We start from the raw sequence: 22920 nt of genomic DNA, 5'->3' as shown, positions 1-22920 counted from the left end.
TATTGAGAATTAGCTAGATGACTCTTAGAGCACTAATTTTCATAAATGTTATTGAACACGTATATGAGCATATTGTGTTTGGGGTTTGGCATACTAAGAGAAATGACGTATGCACCATCTTTCCAAGTACAAGAATGAACATAATGGTTAATGGTTCTAAAAAATAAAAAATAAAAAATAAAAATAAATAAATAAATAAAATAAAATTCAACTTGGAAACAACATTGAATTTTTTGGTACATAGTTAATGATGGAAACATGGCAATTACGTATATAAATAAAATGATAAAGAATATGAAGAAAGAGAAGCTGTTTTTTTTATGGATGTGTTTTTTACGAAAATATTAATCGAACATTCCAGTTTTAAGAGGCAAAATATTAAAAGATCCCATGTGTATGCCCGGTCCAAAATCTAGTATGCATCTAAATCTAAACCGTGCAAAAAAAATATGGGGTCTCAGCAATAGTGATTCTCGTTCTGTCACGGTGGCAGAATCGAGTGCGTGGAAATTTCGTAGTTTTATAATTTTTATTATTTTTTTGACTTTTTAGGGGGCAAAATGGTTATTTCGCTATTTTCCAAATTTGTTTTTTGTGATCAAACTGTAATTCCACAATTTTAAATTTTGTGCTTTTTGACAAATGTGGTGGGCCATGTTGCTAGTGGGATATAAATACACTTTCAAGTTTCAACTTGACGTAATTTCTTCTTTGTTTATATTTTTTCAGCTTTACATTGTTGGGTTAGTAATTGGACAAAGCTTCATTTCGATCTATAATTTGTATCACCTACCTAAGACGATCATGGAGAAACTGAAAAAAGTGGGAAGCTCAAATTCAGTTGAAAAATCATTAGATGAACTGGAAAGAAGGAGAATGCAGCGATATTCACACCAGGATCTTAACAACTTTACGCAAAACTTCAGTAGTCAGATAGGTTCTGGTGCTTACGGAGATGTCTTTAAAGGTCAGTTTCCTGATGGTGTGAAAGTAGCAGTTAAGAGATTGAAGAATATCGCCACGGATGTTGAGGAAACCGCGTTCATGGTTGAAGTTAAAATATTGAGTAGTACTTCCCATCGAAATTTAGTAAGACTCTACGGGTATTGGTTTGAGGCCAAAATGAAATGAATACTTAGAGAATGGATCTCTGGATAAAATTTTATATGAGAAACGCCTTAGTGTAAAGTGGGATAAATTGTATGATATTGCAATTGACACAGCAAAAGGGTTCTCTTATTTGCACGAGAGTTGCCCGGGTGTAACAATAGTTCACTATGACTTAAAACCTGGTAATGTACTGCTCGACAAAAATCTTCTACCCAAGGTTGCGGATTTTGGATTAGCTAAGGTTACTAAAACAGATTCGAGTCATATCTCTTTGATTGCAGCGTTTAGAGGGACTACAGACTATGCTGCCCCAGAAATGTGGAGAAAACTGCCAGTAACTTGCAAAAGTGATATTTACAGCTTTGGTGCTGTTTGAAATTCTAGGGAGGAGGAGGAATCGTGATGACCCAAATCCACTATATCCTTATAGTGTTTCTTCAAGCACAAGCAGTAGGGGAGGTGTTTCCACTAAAGTTAATCAACCAGATTCTTCTGTTGCCTCTCCCATTACGGTTGGAAGGTACGATCACTAGCTATGCCATTTTTCTTTCTGGATAAGGGTCCAACTGCTCAGATGTTCCAAAATGAGTATAACTGTGGTTAACATAAAACATTATTTGCTAATGTAGTAGCCAAACGGCCCAAACTAACTCTTCTTTTTTCAGACCGTTTGAGGATAAAATTCAGGCCAGAAAAGACAATTCGACTCATAACAAGGAACAACAAGATGTTAGAGAAGAATTCACCAAGGAAAATCCCAAGAAAGAAAGTAGTTTACCTATTGTGGAGCCCAGTGCGAAAGAAAGTATGAGTCAAGGTGTCGATAGCCATGTTTTTTGGGTTTTAGGCCACAAGACTGCTAAGTTGCGCGATCTTTTAAGCTTGGTTGTAAATTAGGACAAGGTCGAACTGGAAGTACTTATTTATGTATTGAGAATTCAACGGGTATTGAGTACGCTTGTAAATCTATACAAAAGAGGAAGTTGATTTCTAAGGAGGATGTGGAGGATGTTAGGGGAGAGGTTCAGATAATGCACCATCTTTCGGGACATAAGTACATTGTGTCGATTAAAGGTGCTTATGAGGATTCTTTGTTTGTTCATATTGTGATGGAGCTTTGTGCTGGAGGGACATTGTACGATCATATAAGTCAGAGAGGACGTTGTAGTGAGTGGAAGACAGCTGAGTTGATGAGGATCATTGTGGGGGTCGTTGAGACTTGTCATTCTCTTGGGGTTATGCATAGAGATTTGAAGCCTGAGAACTTCATGCTGGTTAACAAGGACGGTGATTTCTCTCTCAAAGCCATTGATTTTGGGCTCTCGATTTTCTTCAAACCTGGTATTATGTTACTACTGTTATGTTTTAACTTTCATCGAAAAGTGTTTTGTTAGTTTGTAAGAATTAAATATGCATAATAAACTATGGTACTTGAGTACTTCTGTTAACTAGTTCATTTATGGACTAACTAAAATCTACATGTGGCTTTCTACTTCAGGTCAGATTTTCACAGATGTAGTTGGAAGCCCACACTATGTTGCTCCTGAGGTAATTTGAACCGTTACGGGCCAGAGGCTGATATGTGGAGTGCCGGAGTTGTTATGTACGTTTTGTTGAGTGGTATACCACCGTTTTGGGCAGGTCTGTGAAATATTGGTGTCCTGCAATTGTTTTGATTCAATGGGTCTATTCTACTGAAAAATGTTACCTGTTTTGATTTCAGAGACACAGCCAGGGACATTTGATATGGTTCTGAGGGGTGTAATTGACTTTGAATCAGACCCATGGCCTTTAATCTCTGACAGTGCCCAGGATCTTCTCAGAAAGATGCTCTGTTCTCAGCCTTGGGAGCGCTTCACTGTTCATGAAGTATTATGTGCGTTATGTAACTTTAATTATTCTTTGCACAGCTTTACATTCTTAGATGATGGTCGTATGCTAGTGAAATGAGGACAACCACTTCAAAATGCTTTTGCAATTGAACACGTCATCAGAGAAAAGTTTTACTAGCAACCATATGCATTAGTTAATTTCTTATTGGGCTTGGAACCACGGTTTAGTTGGCCGGAATATTGGCTTGTGATTTTGTGATCTGGAGGATACTTTTATGAAGATATATATGGTGACTGATGTTTTCAATCCTATTCAATTGCATAACATTATTTTCTGCAACTTGCAAGGATCTGTTTATGCATGTCAGTTACTATTACTTGCAGTTCTATCACGTTGTACTATTTTTTTAAATTTATTTCTATTTTTAGGTCATCCTTGGATATGCCGTGCTAAAGAGCCAGCAGTTCTATCTTGCCTAAAACGATTCTCTGCAATGAATAAACTGAAGAGAATGGCTGTGGTGTGGGTAAGTGTTTTCATTTTATTTTTTTAAGTGAGATGTAAAATACCTGTTAAGAAGTTTTCGTATGTTTATATGCATACCTTTGGTGTTTCAGGAATTTTATACTTGAATTTACCATGGGCTGAGGATCTATTCCTTAGTCTTGCTGTGATTATGTTTCAACTTTTTTTCTTCATACTGATTTTACAGTATGGTCCCTGAAAATATTATAGTCCAGTGAATTTGATTTATTGTGAATAAAGTAGGACATGAACCACAAAAACCCATCCTTTTCCCTTTCCCGTTCTGCTATATAAACTGTTTCCTAATTAGCATTGCACTTTCTATAGACTCACATTCTTTTGCACGCTTTAAGTGGTGTCCACTTCCATCGTCTTGAAATTCCAAATTCGATGGAACTTTTGTCGTAGCTCCTAGTGCATGGATTTCTTCAGTTTGAGTTTCCCTTCAATTTGCTCATTTTTTGACTGTTATTCTTCATAGTGATTTTTTTTAAAAACTTTATATTGCATAATTTGTTATTTGACTTTGACCAATGCTGATAGGTTTTGCCTTTCGTTTTTCCAGATTAAAATCTTCATTCCTTCATGGATTAAGTTTTAATGTTTTTTTTTTCTTTTATTTTTTGTTGATCTGTTCTAGGTTATAGCTGAAAGGCTATCAGAAGAGGAGCTTGCTGGATTGAAGGAGATGTTTGAAGTAATGGACACTGATAACAGTGGTACAATCACGTTTAATGAGCTAAAAGCTGGTTTGAGGAGATATGGCTGTACCTTGAAGGAGTCAGAGATCCGTGATCTGATGGAAGCAGTAAGATTTTATGGTTAATGCGGAACAAATTATAATGGATTACTTTTATACAATATTGTTTGATCATGAACAGTTAGAGAAAAGTAGTAATTCTTCCTGCATAAAGGTTGTGCAGTTGTGAAGGTTTAGTAAATACTAATCTATCATTAGTCAGATTATTTTCTCCTGTACTTTAGAATTCACGCTTGAGTTCATTCCTCTACATTTTAATTATTGTTCACTTCCATTTGATTACGTCCAGTGGCCTACGGTCAAGCCTTGGAAGGTTGGCCCCAAGGTCTTGGGATCTATCCGACCTTCCATGCGGAAAAAGGGGGTGTGTGGGGTTCAGGGACTAAAGTTCTAACTATAAAGAAAAAAAGTTTTTTACTTCGTTACTCGTGATTACAATTTTTGGAAGCTGTTGCAGGCATTTCTGAACTGATCTGCTTTGAATAAGATAATCTATTATAAGAACTAATTTTTGTGAGATGCGCAACCTGATGGAAAGAAACTCTGCAAGAAAAAATGACCTTTTCATGACCCTATAGATACCTGGACATACTCCCTTGAAGAATTTGTTGAGAACTTTAAAGAATAAAGGCAGAACAGCTTTTGTCCCTGTAGAAAAATATGAGTAGTACAGTAAGGTTTTAGTCCCACATTGAGTTGGTAGGAGGCAGAGTATGTGTTCTCTACTTATTTAAGGTGAGTGAGTCCCTATGTAAAGCTCTCCAAGTTTAATATTCTAAATATTTAGGCTTTGAATTGGTAATGGTGCCCTAGGGGTTTCAAGTTTTCCGGTGAGTCTCTACGTAAAAATATTCGAGTTTAATATATCAAATATTTAGACTTTGACAGGCCCATTTGTGTCAGTTGTAGATTAATCAGTTTTCCTGTGAGACTAATCGTATTGCTAAACTGTTGTTAGAATTGTTCGTCCAGTTGGCTTTATATGGCTGCCTGCTTGAACAATACCCTTCCACTGAAATTGTTGAAACATAGTATAGTGCATCAAAGAAAAAGAAGCGAAGAGATTGGGGAGGGGAAGAGGGGTGGTGGGGGGAGGGGGAGGACCAGTATATATGGAATCATTCAAAGGTCGTATTTCACTTTTAAGGCATTTCTGGACGGTGATAAAGCTCAAACAGAAAATGCTGTTACGGTAGCGTAATTGTACGCTTTCTTCTGTATTTGTCTTATGTTTGGACGTATTACACTCTTAGTCTGCCACTGATCATTGCGTTTCTTTCTGGACTAATGAAGTTAGGCATCAACATTTGAAGCTGTACCATTTAGCTGACCTAGCTTATTTTATTTTAGGCTGATGTCGACTATAGTGGGACCATTGACTATGAGGAGTTCATTGCAGCAACAGTTCATTGTAGCAAGCTTGAACGTGAGGAACATCTGGTCGCAGTGTTTGCATACTTTGACAAAAGCGGAAGTGGTTATATTACATTTGATGAAACTTCGGCAAGCTTGTTTGGAGCATAACATGAGCAATGTTGATCTTGGAGATATCATTAGTGAAGTTGATCAAGATAATGTAAGTGATGGTTTTGTCTTTTGAAGGTACATGTGGATAATAGTCCTTTTTCCTCCTTATTTCACTAAAAGTTTTCATTTCTTTTGAGATAGACATGAAAAGGATCACCTCTAGTTGTAGAAGAGTTGAAGACCCGAAAATATAAATGGCAATTTCCTGATGGATTACCTTAGACTAGAAGGCTGTGATTTTTTTACACCGTCTGCATCTTGATCTAGCAGTTAGGCTTGATATTTTCCTTTTATGATAGGTGCCCCTGCATCATCTTTCTCAATATCAATGTAAAAAAAGTCTTATTCATCTATCTGCAGCTAAACAAATGCTATTCCTCCATATAAGTCTGTCTAACACCATCCCCACTGATAATTACAGTATCTATCTATGTTTCTATTCCAGTACTCAAATAGGCAAATCCACATTCCACATTTCATTCTCTAAATATGATTCCACCCATGGGGTTGATCCTAGATGTGTTGAGAAAGAAGCATAAACTTACATATCTGTAATTTTTTGGGACTATAGATCATATTAGTATTGACATTTGAGGTTTGCTTAGTTATACACATGCACCATGTTTATGAGGGAATGCACTGCATCATGCAATGGAATTAGAGGGAAAATGCTAACACGAAAGTGGAAGAACCTAGTGAACCAAGCAATGAACCTAGTGGAGGACCAGTATATATGGAATCATTCAAAGGTCGTATTTCACTTTTAAGGCATTTCTGGACGGTGATAAAGCTCAAACAGAAAATGCTGTTACGGTAGCGTAATTGTACGCTTTCTTCTGTATTTGTCTTATGTTTGGACGTATTACACTCTTAGTCTGCCACTGATCATTGCGTTTCTTTCTGGACTAATGAAGTTAGGCATCAACATTTGAAGCTGTACCATTTAGCTGACCTAGCTTATTTTATTTTAGGCTGATGTCGACTATAGTGGGACCATTGACTATGAGGAGTTCATTGCAGCAACAGTTCATTGTAGCAAGCTTGAGCGTGAGGAACATCTGGTGGCAGTGTTTGCATACTTTGACAAAAGCGGAAGTGGTTATATTACATTTGATGAACTTCGGCAAGCTTGTTTGGAGCATAACATGAGCAATGTTGATCTTGGAGATATCATTAGTGAAGTTGATCAAGATAATGTAAGTGATGGTTTTGTCTTTTGAAGGTACATGTGGATAATAGTCCTTTTTCCTCCTTATTTCACTAAAAGTTTTCATTTCTTTTGAGATAGACATGAAAAGGATCACCTCTAGTTGTAGAAGAGTTGAAGACCCGAAAATATAAATGGCAATTTCCTGATGGATTACCTTAGACTAGAAGGCTGTGATTTTTTTACACCGTCTGCATCTTGATCTAGCAGTTAGGCTTGATATTTTCCTTTTATGATAGGTGCCCCTGCATCATCTTTCTCAATATCAATGTAAAAAGTCTTATTCATCTATCTGCAGCTAAACAAATGCTATTCCTCCATATAAGTCTGTCTAACACCATCCCCACTGATAATTACAGTATCTATCTATGTTTCTATTCCAGTACTCAAATAGGCAAATCCACATTCCACATTTCATTCTCTAAATATGATTCCACCCATGGGGTTGATCCTAGATGTGTTGAGAAAGAAGCATAAACTTACATATCTGTAATTTTTTGGGACTATAGATCATATTAGTATTGACATTTGAGGTTTGCTTAGTTATACACATGCACCATGTTTATGAGGGAATGCACTGCATCATGCAATGGAATTAGAGGGAAAATGCTAACACGAAAGTGGAAGAACCTAGTGAACCAAGCAATGAACTGGGTCGTTTTGGATCAAGACCGACAATTCCACCTATCAAACGCTTGACACGGGAAGAAATGGCAGAACAGCGCAGGACAAATCTTTGTTTTAAGTGTGATGAAAATTATTTCCGTGGGCACCGTTGTAAGATGAAACAATTATTCTTGATTGAGGGAGATTAGTCTGAAAGTGTAAAGTAAAGGGAAATGGAGAAGTATGACTAATCCTTTCTAATGGAATTTGACCTGATCAAAGTACTTATTAGCTGAAATAGTAGAAAACAAGAATCTGCCTCTGCTGAGACGGGCCTTGATTCCCTGTATGTCTAATTTGTTACTCTATAAATAAATAATTTACCCTCAATTCACTACTCTGTGTTCTGTTTCAGGATGGTCGTATTGACTATGGCGAGTTTGTTGCTATGATGACAAAGGGAAATGAGGTGTTGGAAGACTAACTGTACAAAACAGTCTGAATAAGTGAATATAAGCATGAGAGACATACCAAGAGCTTTTTAAATATTGATCTTCTCTTCTTCTGTACAGGTATTTGCTAAATTGGTTCTTTTTATCCTTTTATTTCTTTCCGGCGTAAGCTGTACCATTCAGTATGAGCGTATGACAGTGATACGAAATTAAACTAATCTAATAGACCAATTTAACTAATTTAACCCTAGTTAAACCACAAGCGCACAACTATCGTTGAAAATAGTTGTGGCAAATAGGTCGATCCCACAGAGAATGCTACTAGGGGCAATCGAGTACTAGAATATTACTTAACTAATTCGAACAAAATTTTTATGGAAATTTGGATTAACTACTACTACAATTTATTTAACTAGTGTCTATGAAAGCAATAAAATTTGACTTTAAATCAATGAAGAAAGCACCAAGACATGTGAATCCACCCTAGACCATTTATAGATTAAATTAGTTAGTAATTGTGTACTTTGGGGTGATGGTGACAGGGTTTTATCAAGTGATCAATATGTGGTGAACAACTGGAAGGGGGTGGCTCCAAAGTCGCAATATGGGTTCTCCCCAGCTTTTAATCCTTGACACGCCACTCAATAAAGCTTCTGCTGATTTGAGATCTGAACTTGAACATATATCTTCCTTTGCCTGATTGGGGCCGAACTTTCTAATTGTTGTTTGGTAGAATTGAATAATGTTTTTGTTGTTTAAGTTGGTTAGGTCTTACACGTTTGAACTCCCAATTCTTGAACAAAAATTGGGCGGTAGTGACTTTATTTACCTGTTGTTGTGTGTAAAGATCATGAAGTATTCGGGTTACAAACTTGCAACTTACAAGAACCATTACAGGAGGTGTGTTTTGTCAGATTAAGAGTCAATGAATTTGCAGCTTTCTTTTGATTTGAATCAAAATTAATTTCAGCAGTTCTACGTGACTTGCGGAAGCGCTGACCGATACGTCAAGCTCAATTTGTCTAGTCGTAAAATTGCAAAACTATGCACGTTTAGTAATAAACATTAGAACTGAGGGATAGAGTTCGGGGCAGAGCTTCTTACTGGTCAAGTGACGGACAGTGTGATACAGGGGGTGCCTGGGAGATTAACATATAGATTGTCCTCAACGTTGTGTTTTATTACAGAAACTAAGGTAAATCAAGGTACAACCATTCCAAGATGGTTTTCCTATATATTCCGCAAGGACGTTCAGAATGGGTCATCTAAGTCACTGGGAGAAATGGAAACTGATTTTGCGGATGCAGTTCATACCGATGACAACTTTGTGTAGAGATAGGTTTCACCCGAATTGCCAATCACTTGGGAAAATTGCTTACAGATATTTAAGCTACCACAGAGGCACAGACCGTACTATGCATCGGTGAAATTCTGCAGTTTGAGTTGTTGGGTCGGGTTCACAAGCAAGAAACTAATGGCTTACTCTACATTTGTGTAAGCAAGTAGTAGGACTTCGGTCCAGCGCACTGAAGAAGCATGCAAAGAAGATCCTGGCGAAACCTCTAAGCCGAACTCATTCACAGAAAGGTTGAGATGAGGAGAGCCGGGGTTTGCAAGCGACAAAGGTATTGTAGCAGCTCCCAGCGACAGATGAGGAACTGGTTTGACTAATATTGAGATGGTTAATGTGTTATGATTTTTATTGTTTACTATTACTAAGTGGTAGTGAACTTTTTAGTCAGGTTTCCTACATAATTCTTAGCTGGAACCGAGGCTAGTTGGAGTTTCTGGAGAACAGAAAAAAAGAGACGTAGTCGCGTACAATCACTAGGGCATGAGAATTTTCCTTCTCAAGTTATGCGTAAAGGTCAATGTTTCCTTTCTTTTGTTCTTCTTTTCTTTCTCTTTTTGTGCTCAAATTGGTTATTGTTACATCTTTTCGTAAACAAAATGGCTTTGTATGGATGAATTGATTCGACGAGCAAGGTTTGCTCAGCTGATCTTAAACAGTAGACTCACTTTGGATGAACTATGAACAGTAATATATTCACTAAGTTGATGTCCACAGGCGGTCCTTCATAAGTTTGCAGTGTAAATCTAGATTCCATGAAATATTTGAAGGGTCTGTTCTCTTTGACAATGGCCCAATAATACAGCTAGCAAATTCTACCAACAACAAAACCTTTTGCACAAAAGGGATATATATTTAGATCATCGCTAATTCCAATTCAAATGAATATCACGACTAAAGCTACTTCATAATAGCATCTACTAATTCTTAAAGACAATACATTGTGTCAAATGTGATGAAATAAGCCTTTTACTGAGATTTTACATTTCATCATCCAAGAAAGCACAAACTTCCCTACTGCATTTGACTCGTCCCTTTTGTTTAAGCAAAGAGAACTCTACAACTTAATTCCAATTTTTCCTGTAAAACGTGTTAGAATAGTTGTATGAAAACAGCAACTAGAGTAGAACAGAAGAAACAATAGATGAACAGTGAACAACCAAGGCATCAATATGACTGTCCTTAAGGAAAGATTTCGCCCCTTCCACTGGTGCAGAAAGGCTACATTGATGTATTCTCCTCACAGGATTCAATGGTTACAGCATTATGACTTGCACTAGAACAAACTACTCTCTAGAACGGCATATAACTCTTTCTGGCAGCTAACAATAAGAAGAGAAGAAGAAGAAGTAGTAGGTGTTTTGTGGTGTGCGAGTTTTGTTTCTCTGTATGAGTAAAAGTAATCTCTAGTATAGATGCACGGTTTTATATAGAGGTAAGGTCGGTTTCCCAAAATAAATAAGGAAACCTACTGGAAATAGAAGTCCAAAACTCGATTTCCAAACCAGAGAAGGAAACCTATTGGGAATAGTAATTTGAAATACCAATCAAGAGATTCCAACAATCCCCCACTATTTCAAAATATTTATATTGTTCTACGAATATCTCTTCTATCTCTTCTTAGTTACATGTGATTTGCTAATTGTGGTGCGACCAGTGGGCAGTTTATTGGTTGGCACTTAAATTGGTGTATCATTCATTCATTCACCAAGAAAGAGCGCCAACTACCTTTGTCCCATTCAATGCCAGAGAACAATCTAGCATTAGTTAGTAATCAGTTTACGGATTACACGCCTGTGACAATAGACTCATCATTTACTTTAGTGTTTTGAGATGTAAAATACTAAATTGCTTTATGTCCAGCTTACATTCTTGCTTAGAGAGGAATAAAGAGTTGAGTTCACTGCTCAAATCTGACTTTGTAAAGAAGACATGTCAATGACTATATATAGAAAAGATATCGAGCCATACTTGATTATACATATAAGTGGAACAACCTTGATAAAAGCCACCCAAGCAGTAGAATTAAGGCTAGGAGAAAGCCCTCGTCCTTGACTCAATTCTTTGAGCAGGAAAATGATTAATCATATAATAAGAAACATTCGAATGTTGCTCCTCCTATAACAGATGGAGTCGAATGGACGTTTCTTGTTTCAGTGCCTTTTTTTAGAGAATATGGTCTTGCCCTTCACGGAACACAAACAGAATACCCTAAATGGGCATCAAACACTCTCCTCAATCTGAACTCATACTGAACTCGGGTTATTACTTGCAAGATTTAGAATAAGTTCAATAGGGGAGAAATGAGGAAACGATTTACATTGAAGGCAGTCTCAAACAAAAAAAAATGAAAAGGAGAAAAACCTTCATCAATCAGAATTCAGGACTGCCTAATGGAAAAGTTAGTGGTAAAAACCATCAGAGCAGGTTTAGAGCATTATTTTGCAAGTGCAAAATGCACAAAATCAATAAAAACAGTTGGAACAAATTTGAAAATATTTAAAATGAACTCAAATACTGTTCTAACAATTCTTCCAACAAAAAATTATCAAATAACCAAATATAGTCATAAATTTTGATTCCAATTGACTTGTTGCCATCACCATAATTAATAATACACAATTCACCATAGTGAAAAAAGAATTGAAAAATACATACTACTAGGGCCCTTATCACTTGAGAACTAATTCAAGTCCGTTCTCAGAGATTGATAAAGGCAAAAGAACCTATAACTACTAATTTTTGCATACCTTTCTAATGTCTTTTACATTGTTTATAATGAATTCCATTGACATGCTCCAAAATCGGTTCTAACTTTGTGAGTGAGAGAGGCCAAGAGAGAAAGAAGAGGCTGGAAGATCGTTGCCCACATAACGTCAATTCTAAAGATAGTAATACAGCAGAAGATCAAGAGGTTGCTGATTTCGTAGATCTTGAATTCTCATAGATATCACAGCTGATCGGTATGATTTCTAACCAAACCGTGAACACCATTTATTCTGCTGCGCATGGGTTTTCGCGGTTCGTAAATCATTCGGTGAAACCATAACGGTTCCTACAGAAGGGCGGGGGGCAAGACGAGTTGCCCCCCTCCCTTAGGGCAAAGAACACAGTACAGTCGCCCTAGTTGGCAGATCCCCGAAAGCTCATAAAACATATCTAAAAGTAACATGAGAGAATTTACATTGCATCAAAAGAGCTAAAAGCAAAAAAGAGACAGCGGTGCGAGAAAAGACCCAAAAAAAAAACTTGGCACTTCCTTAATACATTGTGACACAATGGATTAACATACAAAAAGGGGCAACATTTTAACAAATGCATAGATCACAATCAAATACAAAGGAGGGGGCAGCAGTTAAACACTTTCAGAAATCACGACGTGGTTTCCTCAATAACCTCATCAGCAGCTGTCTCAATAGTCGCGGATACAACGGCAGTGAGAGTGCCAGGCTTCGAGTCCTCAGTAGGATGGATGGACCCCTCAGGTGCTAAGACCACTGTTGACCCATCAGTGGGGGCAGGCTGTTCGGGAAGCAGACGACCCTATTTGATAAGGCGGTCATGTTCTTCCTTGATCTTTTTGGCCACCCGCTTGTCGGTCAGAGATTTGAAGCGCTCTTGAAGCTGGTCCATGTCCGCCTCATGCTGTTTGAGAAGAGCCACGGTAGCATCCTTGTGCTACTGAGAGAGTGTGGCCAGAGCTTTGGTATGTTGTTGGAGGAGGGCCTCTCACTGATTGCTTAGGCGATCATTGACCGTGTCCATGTAGGCCTGGTGGGAAGCCTCAACAGAATGGAGCTCATCCTGAACCTTAATCTTATCCAGGGCAGTGGCTTCCAGGTCCCGTTTGAGTTGAGCGCAAGTTTCTTCCAGTGTGTCCACCTTGGATCGGGTACCAAACAGGCCGCAGATCATATAAGAGATGTCCAGGCTCACCTAAGAAGATGATAGGAGTTACACAACTGCGAGTAAAGAAAAAAACAGAAAGGAAGATGAAAGGGAAGAGCACCTTCTCCCAGCCGGTGTAGAAAGAGGTCTGGTGGTGATCAAATGAACCTTCTTCTGCATACGCTATGTCCTTGGGGAGGTGGGACCCGTAGAACAGAGCAGAAGCCACCGCGGGATTATCCAAGGCCGAGTCATTAACATTGACAATACGGCTGCGGACCTTGAACGTGGGCCGGAAAGCTGGAGGGTTTTCCAGCGGTTTCTTTCCCAGGCCGCTGCATATGGCGAGCAGGAGGAGCAAGAGTGGGGGGAATGGAAGACTGGACAGTGGAGACTAGTTCATCGAATGCAGAGGTCCGCGGACGCTTGTGAAGCGGTCCAGATTGAGAAGGAGGAGAGGCGGTAGGGGGTACTTCAGTTACCGCGTCATCATCGGAGTCACTGTCAAACAGCTTCCTTTTAGAGACGTTCATGTCGGAGCAGGGGGAGTATGCGGTAGGAGAGTGAGTGGAATGGTATTGGTCCTCCCAGGTGGTTAGCGACTGGTAAGAGCGAGATGCGGGGCCGACAGAGGGGGAAGGAGGAGTGGGGCGCAGTCTGCTAGCGGGAGGTGATTGATGCTTTCTGGTGCGAGGCTTGGGTGCTGGAAGAGAATCCCGAGGTTTGCGCTCTTTGGGGGGAGGTGGGCGGTAAAAGGGGTCGTTTGTATGTACCGATGGTTTGCAGTTGAGGGTCTGACAGTAGTGGAGTGCAAGTATGAGGGTTGACTCCAAGTACTGCGGCTTGAGAGGGACCTAAATCGCGGAGTTTCTGGAAGATGGAAGAGCTCACGCCGGCATATATGCCCGACTTTGAATCCGTCCTCCAACCTAAACAGAAGAAGAAAACCAGAAGATTAAGGTTCATTAAGCGAATTACACATATAAGGGGAGAAATGCAAAGGGACTCACCGCTGGGTAGAAAGGCAAGATGATTTAGAGTCAAGTCGGGGGAGATCCATGACGAATTTCCCGATGATATGTACAAATGGATAGTGGTGCCACGTTTTGTCGGAAGATGTGATGCGGAGTACGAATGACATTTTCTTAGGGCGAACACAAAAAGAGTGATAACCTACGCTAACATCTTTGGTGCTTTTCTTTATATAAAAATGAGCGACCATGTCACGACATGTTATTTTGGGTACACCGGAGATATTGTAGTTGTTCGCGGCATACATGACCTGCCAAAGATTACCAATGCCCTAACAAGGAGGGATATTGAAGTGATTGCATACCTCGACATCCAAGAGAGTCGAAGGGAAGTGAAGGCCGGCTACAATCTGCCCGACCGTGGCTACAAGATGCCTTGGCTTGTAGGGGACTAAGTGGGGGAAGTAGGTGAGGTCAGGCACGTGTTGCAGGATGACATCAGTGGGGATGCCGTAAGTGGCCTTAACCGCATTAGGTCTACGACTACGCGGCAGAGGGGGAGGTAGAGCAAATTGCTGCCCGGAGGTGGAAGGGGCCTCGGAGGGGTCAAGGGGAGGCCACCGTATGGGAAGGGGAGGAGTATGAGTGGCTGGAATCGGAGTCCGACATCAGAATGAGACATCGAAGGAGAAGATGGGCAGTTTGAAGAAAAGGGAAAGAGAAATCGAGTAATGCGACTAAAGAAAAATAGTATAAGAGAGATAGCTCGGGTAGAAGACCAACCTGTGAATGCTAAAAGCAGCCCGGTACTTGTCACACCCCGAATTTCGACAAAATTCGGAAAAACAATATTTGTTCCCGACTCTTCGATCTCCGAGGTATGACGCACTCTCAACTTCCAAAAACCCATAAACAGTTTAAATATGCAGATAATTAAAAACTAATAAGAATTTAACATTTAACAAAAGTCCTCTTCATTACAAAACTTCACAAATAAGATTAGGTTACAACTCTCCTTTCATTAACTCTTTAATTAAAATTACAAATGAAAATACAAAAACATTATCTAGACTGAAAATCTATATCACCTCAATGCAAAACAAAACCTATCTTGAATAGTGATGCTAACGCCAACCACAAGCAACAACCAACCTTCTTCAACACTAAACCTGTCAAGACTTATCAACTATGTTCATTTAACGAACACACCGATAAGCAAACATGCAAATCGGTTGAGATTATAAAAATCTTTGGGTGTGAGTAGCTCTAAAATACAACATATACTTATACATATACATACACAATCCATAAGGCAGTTAGTTCCTCCACCGAGGCGCCTTAACTTCCAACAACTAATACGACATCCTTAAGTACAATAATTAAGGCAGGTAGTTCCTCCACTGAGGCGCCTTAACTTCCCACTAAACACACAACAAACCATACGCATAATGAAAAGGCATTTAGTTCCTCCACGAGGCGCCTTAGGTTCTAACTAAACTAATAACCAACCAAGCATATTATAAACGTACCGCATTTCATGTTCAATTACAGAGTGGGTCGTCTCTACCTAAGTAATTAGTTTGACCCACCCCTTGGCAAAGCCATATACAATCCTCTATCTAAAGATATATCATTAACCAACATATTACCATAATTATATTAATTGAGGTTTTCTTTGCATGTCCCTAAAATCACGTTGTATCTATGTCTTACCTAGTTTCCCTGGCTACCACAATCGCTTCCCAAAGCCGAACATGTACATCCACATGCCTCCCCTTACATAATGAACCACTCCGTGCGTAACTACCCTGAGCGGGATGCCGCACACCAGGTAACCCTCACACGAAAGCCATTATGTAAATACTGTCACTATTCAACATAAAATATCGCGCATCTCGTTCTAATTTTGCGAACGGAATAATAAAGCCACCATTCGGCTACGCCAGAAGGGCCATTAAATTCAGCTTTACTGAAACGCCAGAAGGGCCAATCACATTACTTATGCCAGAAGGGACATTCAGATTCACTGAAACCCCCGAAGGGCCAAATCACATGAGTTGTGGTAGCTAGGTTCTAGGATTTTCGTTATCTAATTTATTCAAGTGTCATACCTTTATATCTCATAATAATTCTACTATATCACGTGCAGGTCAAATACCCTATTGCAATAAGCCACAATATTTAGAAATATCTCAATTATATCTCATAACCACTTTCATTCTTTCACGTGCCAATATATTATTGCACTACGCCACCATCCCGTGGAAATATTCACAAATACTATACTACCTCATAGTAGCATCTCACATATATAATAATGGAGTGGTTATACATTTATTTCTCCAAAACTATTGCATTTAATATATATATCCCAACATATTATATAATGTCACAATATCAACGTCAAATCTTAATTAGATAATGACAACCAAATTTATACAAGCTTCCACAGTATTTTAGCATTTGATTTGTCCATACAATTTACAACATAAAATGTAGCACAATCAAACAATCCACAGTCCACAATCAAATCCCAAAAATCTAAAGTCCATGAATCTAAGTCCGTATGTAGTTTAATACTCATAAAAACATATATATCAAATTATTATTATCAGAATTCCCCTCTAGTTACGTGCCAATATTTATATGCTTTACACACTACTTACGTCAAATCTTAATTAGATAATGACAAACAAGGTTATACAAAGTTCGACAATCTTTTATTACTACATTTGTCCATATTCTTAAACATGTGAAAAAAAACTGGAAAAAGTCAACATTTCACAGTTAACAGTCAAAGTCAACACATCATTGTCAAAGTCAACACATCATGGTCAAAGCCAAAGTCAACACATCATGGTCAAAGTCAAACTGTCATTTCCATGTTCAACAGGTTCAGGGTCATAGCCATGGTTCATGGCTAAGGGCAAAGGTGCATGGTTCATGGGCTCAATGCTAAGGTCATGGTTCGGACTCACTAGCCAAGCCCAAACCTTAGAACCCAAAAGTCTAAATGTTGAAAGACCCATTTGGATCTCGATCTATTAAGTCCTATGGACTGGCCCCAAACAATATTAGAAATTGGCCCAAAAACTAATTGGAAAAGGCCCAAACAAAACAAACTAAAATTGGGCCCAAAAACCACCTAAGGCCCAAGACCAAATAATAGAACTTTGGCCCAACCCAACTAACAAGCTAAGGCCCAAAAACTGAAATTAGATTTCGGCCCAACCAAAACTAAAACATTTGGGCCCAAGCCCAAACCGACCTACTGTTCATCTTCTCCAACAATTCTCTCCTCCACCACCACCAAAATCGACCACCACAATCTCCACACACCACCCAAAAATAACCAACCGAAATTGGTTAGGGGGAAAAACCCCACAACATTAACAAAACCGAAACCCTCAAATCATTCAATCCATATCTTCTTCAAAACTAGATCTAGAATAATTTCGACCTCCATTAATGGTTATTCAAGCTTTCAACAGCCCCCCCACCACTCTACAACACCCAATCAAACATCCACAACCAACAATTCATCAAACCAACAAATACCAAACAAGCAAAACTACAAAAGTTCCAACCACAGTATGACAGGGGACGCCATTAACGATTTCTCCAAGCTTCACTGCCCCGACATTACTCAATCACCCAAAACCAAACATCAACCCAACGTCATTCAATCCTAACCTCATCAGTAAGTAAGGGTTCACTACCCCAACAGAGTTCAAAATAAACATAGAGGACGATTTCTTGCTATTGGGCTTTATCTGCCATTAACGCCCATAAAGCTTGGACAGTTCAATGTCGATTTCCTAGCCTCAATAGAGTTTCGATAGTTTAACTAATATTTAACAACGACAATTTTAACAAGTGTTTAACAACGATAGGACAAACAATAATGACCGAAGAATGAGCGAAAACTTTGAACAGTAAAATTATACATGAAATAGAAAAGCTAATCTACTCACATTAATCCCAAGCTCCACGAATCCTCTTAGTCCGAATCGTCGCGTTCCAACGCTTTAGAAATCGATTATATCGTAAATATCGTCGATTATATTGGAAATATCATCAATATATCGGTCAAAGTCAACAATTTATATCGTATATATCGGAAATTATGATATATATCGGTAATATATCGGATACATCGGTCGGTGATATTTTGGGTTACCGCAACCCTACATATAAAAAGTGAGAGTAGGAAGAGAGAAAGGAGAGGAATTATCACAAAGGAGGCTAGACGGCTAGACCTAGAGAATGAGGAGAGTGAAGAGAAAGTGAGTAGTGGGATACCACACCACGTCTTTGATAATAGACAAGAAAATCTTCTTACCTCTAAATTCTTCTGTCAATCCCAAATTCTTTCTCAATAGCTTTGGCATTTAGTTTCTCTCTCCTAAACAAAATTTTTTCTCAGACCAAAAAAACAGCAATGGCAGACTCAGTCTCAGAAAACCAAAACCCTAAAACCAAAAAAGACAAAAATCAAGAAAACGACAACAACACCATAGAAGAAGAAGATGATGACGTCATCGACGACGACATCGAAGAAAACGAAGGAGAAGAAGATAAACTGAGCAAAATCGTGAGAAAAATAACAGAGAGAAACAATTTTGTATATCTAATGAACATATTATCAAAAGAAAAAGTCAACTTACGTGTACACGACATAATCATTAAAGGAAACAAGAAAACAAAAGATCCATTACTTGAAAGTGAAGTTGAATCCTTAAAAACTGCTACGACTTTGCAAGAGTTACTTCTAGCTGCTGCTTTAGTTAATTCACGTCTTCGGAATCTTGATATTTTTAGTTCTGTTAATATTACTCTTGATTCTGGTCCACTTCCTGGTACTGCTAATGTTATTATTGAAGTTGATGAAAAAAATATCTTCAGTTACTTCTTAGGTTACTTATTCTCCAAACCCGAGGTATTGTTTCTGCTCAATGTAGTATTTGTTTGATTGTTATTATATTTGTTGTATATGTTTTATTGGCTAGAGAGGTAGGGGTTGTTGAGTAGTCTTGATTCTGGTCCACTTCACGGTAATCGCTAATGTTACTATTGAAGTTTGAGGAAAAAAAATATCTTCGATTACTTCTTAGGTTACTTATTCTCCAAACCGAGGTATTGTTTACGCTTTCAATGTAGTATTTGTTTGATTGTTATTATATTTGTTGTATATGTTTTATTGGCTAGAGAGGTAGGGGTTGTTGGAGTAGTCTTGATTCTGGTCCACTTCCTGGTACTGCTAATGTTACTATTGAAGTTGAGGAAAAAAATATCTTCAGTTACTTCTTAGGTTACTTATTCTCCAAACCCGAGGTATTGTTTCTGCTCAATGTAGTATTTGTTTGATTGTTATTATATTTGTTGTATATGTTTTATTGGCTAGAGAGGTAGGGGTTGTTGAGTAGTCTTGATTCTGGTCCACTTCCTGGTACTGGAATTGCTAATGTTACTATTGAAGTTGAGGAAAAAAATATCTTGATTACTTCTTAGGTTACTTATTCTCTCCAAACCCGAGGTATTGTTTCTGCTCAATGTAGTATTTGTTTGATTGTTATTATATTTGTTGTATATGTTTTATTGGCTAGAGAGGTAGGGGTTGTTGAGTAGTCTTGATTCTGGTCCACTTCCTGGTACTGCTAATGTTACTATTGAAGTTGACGAAAAAAATATCTTCAGTTACTTCTTAGGTTACTTATTCTCCAAACCCGAGGTATTGTTTCTGCTCAATGTAGTATTTGTTTGATTGTTATTATATTTGTTGTATATGTTTTATTGGCTAGAGAGGTAGGGGTTGTTGAGTAGTCTTGATTCTGGTCCACTTCCTGGTACTGCTAATGTTACTATTGAAGTTGAGGAAAAAATATCTTCAGTTACTTCTTAGGTTACTTATTCTCCAAACCCGAGGTATTATTTCTACTCAATGTAGTATTTGTTTGATTGTTATTATATTTGTTGTATATGTTTTATTGGCTAGAGAGGTAGGGGTTGTTGAGTAGTCTTGATTCCGGGTCCACTTCACGAATCGCTAATGTTACTATTGAAGTTGAGGAAAAAATATCTTCAGTTACTTCTTAGGTTACTTATTCTCCAAACCCGAGGTATTGTTTCTGCTCAATGTAGTATTTGTTTGATTGTTATTATATTTGTTGTATATGTTTTATTGGCTAGAGAGGTAGGGGTTGTTGAGTAGTCTTGATTCTGGTCCACTTCCTGGTACTGCTAATGTTACTATTGAAGTTGAGGAAAAAAATATCTTCAGTTACTTCTTAGGTTACTTATTCTCCAAACCCGAGGTATTGTTTCTGCTCAATGTAGTATTTGTTTGATTGTTATTATATTTGTTGTATATGTTTTATTGGCTAGAGAGGTAGGGGTTGTTGAGTAGTCTTGATTCCGGGTCCACTTCTGTAATCGCTAATGTTACTATTGAAGTTGACTAAAAAAATATCTTCAGTTACTTCTTAGGTTACTTATTCTCCAAACCCGAGGTATTGTTTCTGCTCAATGTAGTATTTGTTTGATTGTTATTATATTTGTTGTATATGTTTTATTGGCTAGAGAGGTAGGGGTTGTTGAGTAGTCTTGATTCTCGTCCACTTCACGTAATCGCTAATGTTACTATTGAAGTTGACGAAAAAAATATCTTCAGTTACTTCTTAGGTTACTTATTCTCCAAACCCGAGGTATTGTTTCTGCTCAATGTAGTATTTGTTTGATTGTTATTATATTTGTTGTATATGTTTTATTGGCTAGAGAGGTAGGGGTTGTTGAGTAGTCTTGATTTCGGTCCACTTCTGGAAATCGCTAATGTTACTATTGAAGTTATTTGAAAAAATATCTTGAGTTACTTCTTAGGTTACTTATTCTCCAAACCCGAGGTATTGTTTGCTCGCTTTCAATGTAGTATTTGTTTGATTGTTATTATATTTGTTGTATATGTTTTATTGGCTAGAGAGGTAGGGGTTGTTGAGTAGTCTTGATTCTGGTCCACTTCCTGGTACTGCTAATGTTACTATTGAAGTTGACGAAAAAAAATATCTTAAGCCAGTTACTTCTTAGGTTACTTATTCTCCAAACCCGAGGTATTGTTTTACGCTCAATGTAGTATTTGTTTGATTGTTATTATATTTGTTGTATATGTTTTATTGGCTAGAGAGGTAGGGGTTGTTGAGTAGTCTTGATTCTGGTCCACTTCCTGGTACTGCTAATGTTACTATTGAAGTTGACTAAAAAAATATCTTGATTACTTCTTAGGTTACTTATTCTCCAAACCCGAGGTAATTGTTTTACGCTCAATGTAGTATTTGTTTGATTGTTATTATATTTGTTGTATATGTTTTATTGGCTAGAGAGGTAGGGGTTGTTGAGTAGTCTTGATTCTGGTCCACTTCACGGTAATGCTTGCTAATGTTACTATTGAAGTTATTGAAAAAAAATATCTTACTTCTTAGGTTACTTATTCTCCAAACCCAAGGTATTGTTTCTGCTCAATGTAGTATTTGTTTGATTGTTATTATATTTGTTGTATATGTTTTATTGGCTAGAGAGGTAGGGGTTGTTGAGTAGTCTTGATTCTGGTCCACTTCACGCATGCGCTAATGTTACTATTGAAGTTGACGAAAAAAATATCTTCAGTTACTTCTTAGGTTACTTATTCTCCAAACCCGAGGTATTGTTTCTGCTCAATGTAGTATTTGTTTGATTGTTATTATATTTGTTGTATATGTTTTATTGGCTAGAGAGGTAGGGTCGTTGAGTAGTCTTGATTCCGGGTCCACTTCACGGTAATCGCTAATGTTACTATTGAAGTTTGATTGCCTTCTTAGGTTACTTATTCTAGTAATTTTTTGCTCAATGTAGTATTTGTTTGTTATTTATTGTTGTATATGTTTTATTGGCTAGAGAGGTAGGGGTTGTTGAGTAGTCTTGATTCTGGTCCACTTCCTGGTACTGCTAATGTTACTATTGAAGTTGACGAAAAAAATATCTTCAGTTACTTCTTAGGTTACTTATTCTCCAAACCCGAGGTATTGTTTCTGCTCAATGTAGTATTTGTTTGATTGTTATTATATATGTTTGTTTAAGGGTAAAAATGTTGTATATGTTTTATTGGCTAGAGAGGTAGGGGTTGTTGAGTAGTCTATGCATGCTACTTTAGCTAGTTTAGGTTATTGGGTTTTGATGAAAGTCAAGTTCTATGGTTTTAAACATTTGTAATTGTTTAGTTATGATAGAGTTTTGCCTCCCTTAATATTTTACAATTTGAATGTTCAGAGTAATTTGTAGTGAATAAAGTAGGCCATATGTTGTTAGCAAAAATGATAGCAACTGCTTTCTTCTGACTATTCACATATTACTTAATAAGGGTGGCAAACAACCAGGGGTATGATGTGTTGATATAAGTGCATAACCTCTATATTCCTAGTCGTGATATACGATGTGAGCAGTCATTGGTATGCATGTGCAGGGAAGCAAAACATTTTATGTGAAATAAGTTGAAATGGTTTACCAATATTTACGTTCACACTTTGTTTTCTTTTATGACATTATTTTTTTGTAGGCTAGGTCTTGTTCTCTCGAAGTTCACAATAAATTTGATTTTTTTTTTTTTTTTGGAAATGGTGACATATGGGATAGTTCATGGGCTTATCGTTGCGATCAAGCTTCGG

General features: G+C 37.8%; 1 protein-coding gene and 1 pseudogene across 2 annotated transcripts; both read left to right on the top strand.

The window, feature by feature from the left end:
• The first annotated feature begins 804 nt into the window (after positions 1-804).
• On the top strand, positions 805-1486 carry LOC147506341 (LEAF RUST 10 DISEASE-RESISTANCE LOCUS RECEPTOR-LIKE PROTEIN KINASE-like 2.2). The gene is made up of 2 exons (XM_086605746.1): positions 805-1069; positions 1224-1486. Exons 1-2 carry the CDS (start codon positions 805-807, stop codon positions 1484-1486), a joined length of 528 nt encoding a protein of 175 aa, XP_086461872.1.
• Positions 1452-8992, top strand: LOC147506340 (calcium-dependent protein kinase 5-like; annotated as a pseudogene). The gene is made up of 10 exons (XR_015193688.1): positions 1452-1630; positions 1776-2451; positions 2609-2751; positions 2834-2986; positions 3372-3469; positions 4109-4276; positions 5579-5804; positions 6727-6951; positions 7984-8140; positions 8563-8992. The product of XR_015193688.1 is annotated as a calcium-dependent protein kinase 5-like (transcript).
• Positions 8993-22920: the final 13928 nt, after the last annotated feature.

This window comes from Coptis chinensis, chromosome 4 (assembly GCF_015680905.1).
Source record: "Coptis chinensis isolate HL-2020 chromosome 4, ASM1568090v1, whole genome shotgun sequence".
Lineage (NCBI taxonomy): Eukaryota > Viridiplantae > Streptophyta > Magnoliopsida > Ranunculales > Ranunculaceae > Coptis > Coptis chinensis.
This window is presented reverse-complemented; position numbering and strand designations above follow the sequence as displayed.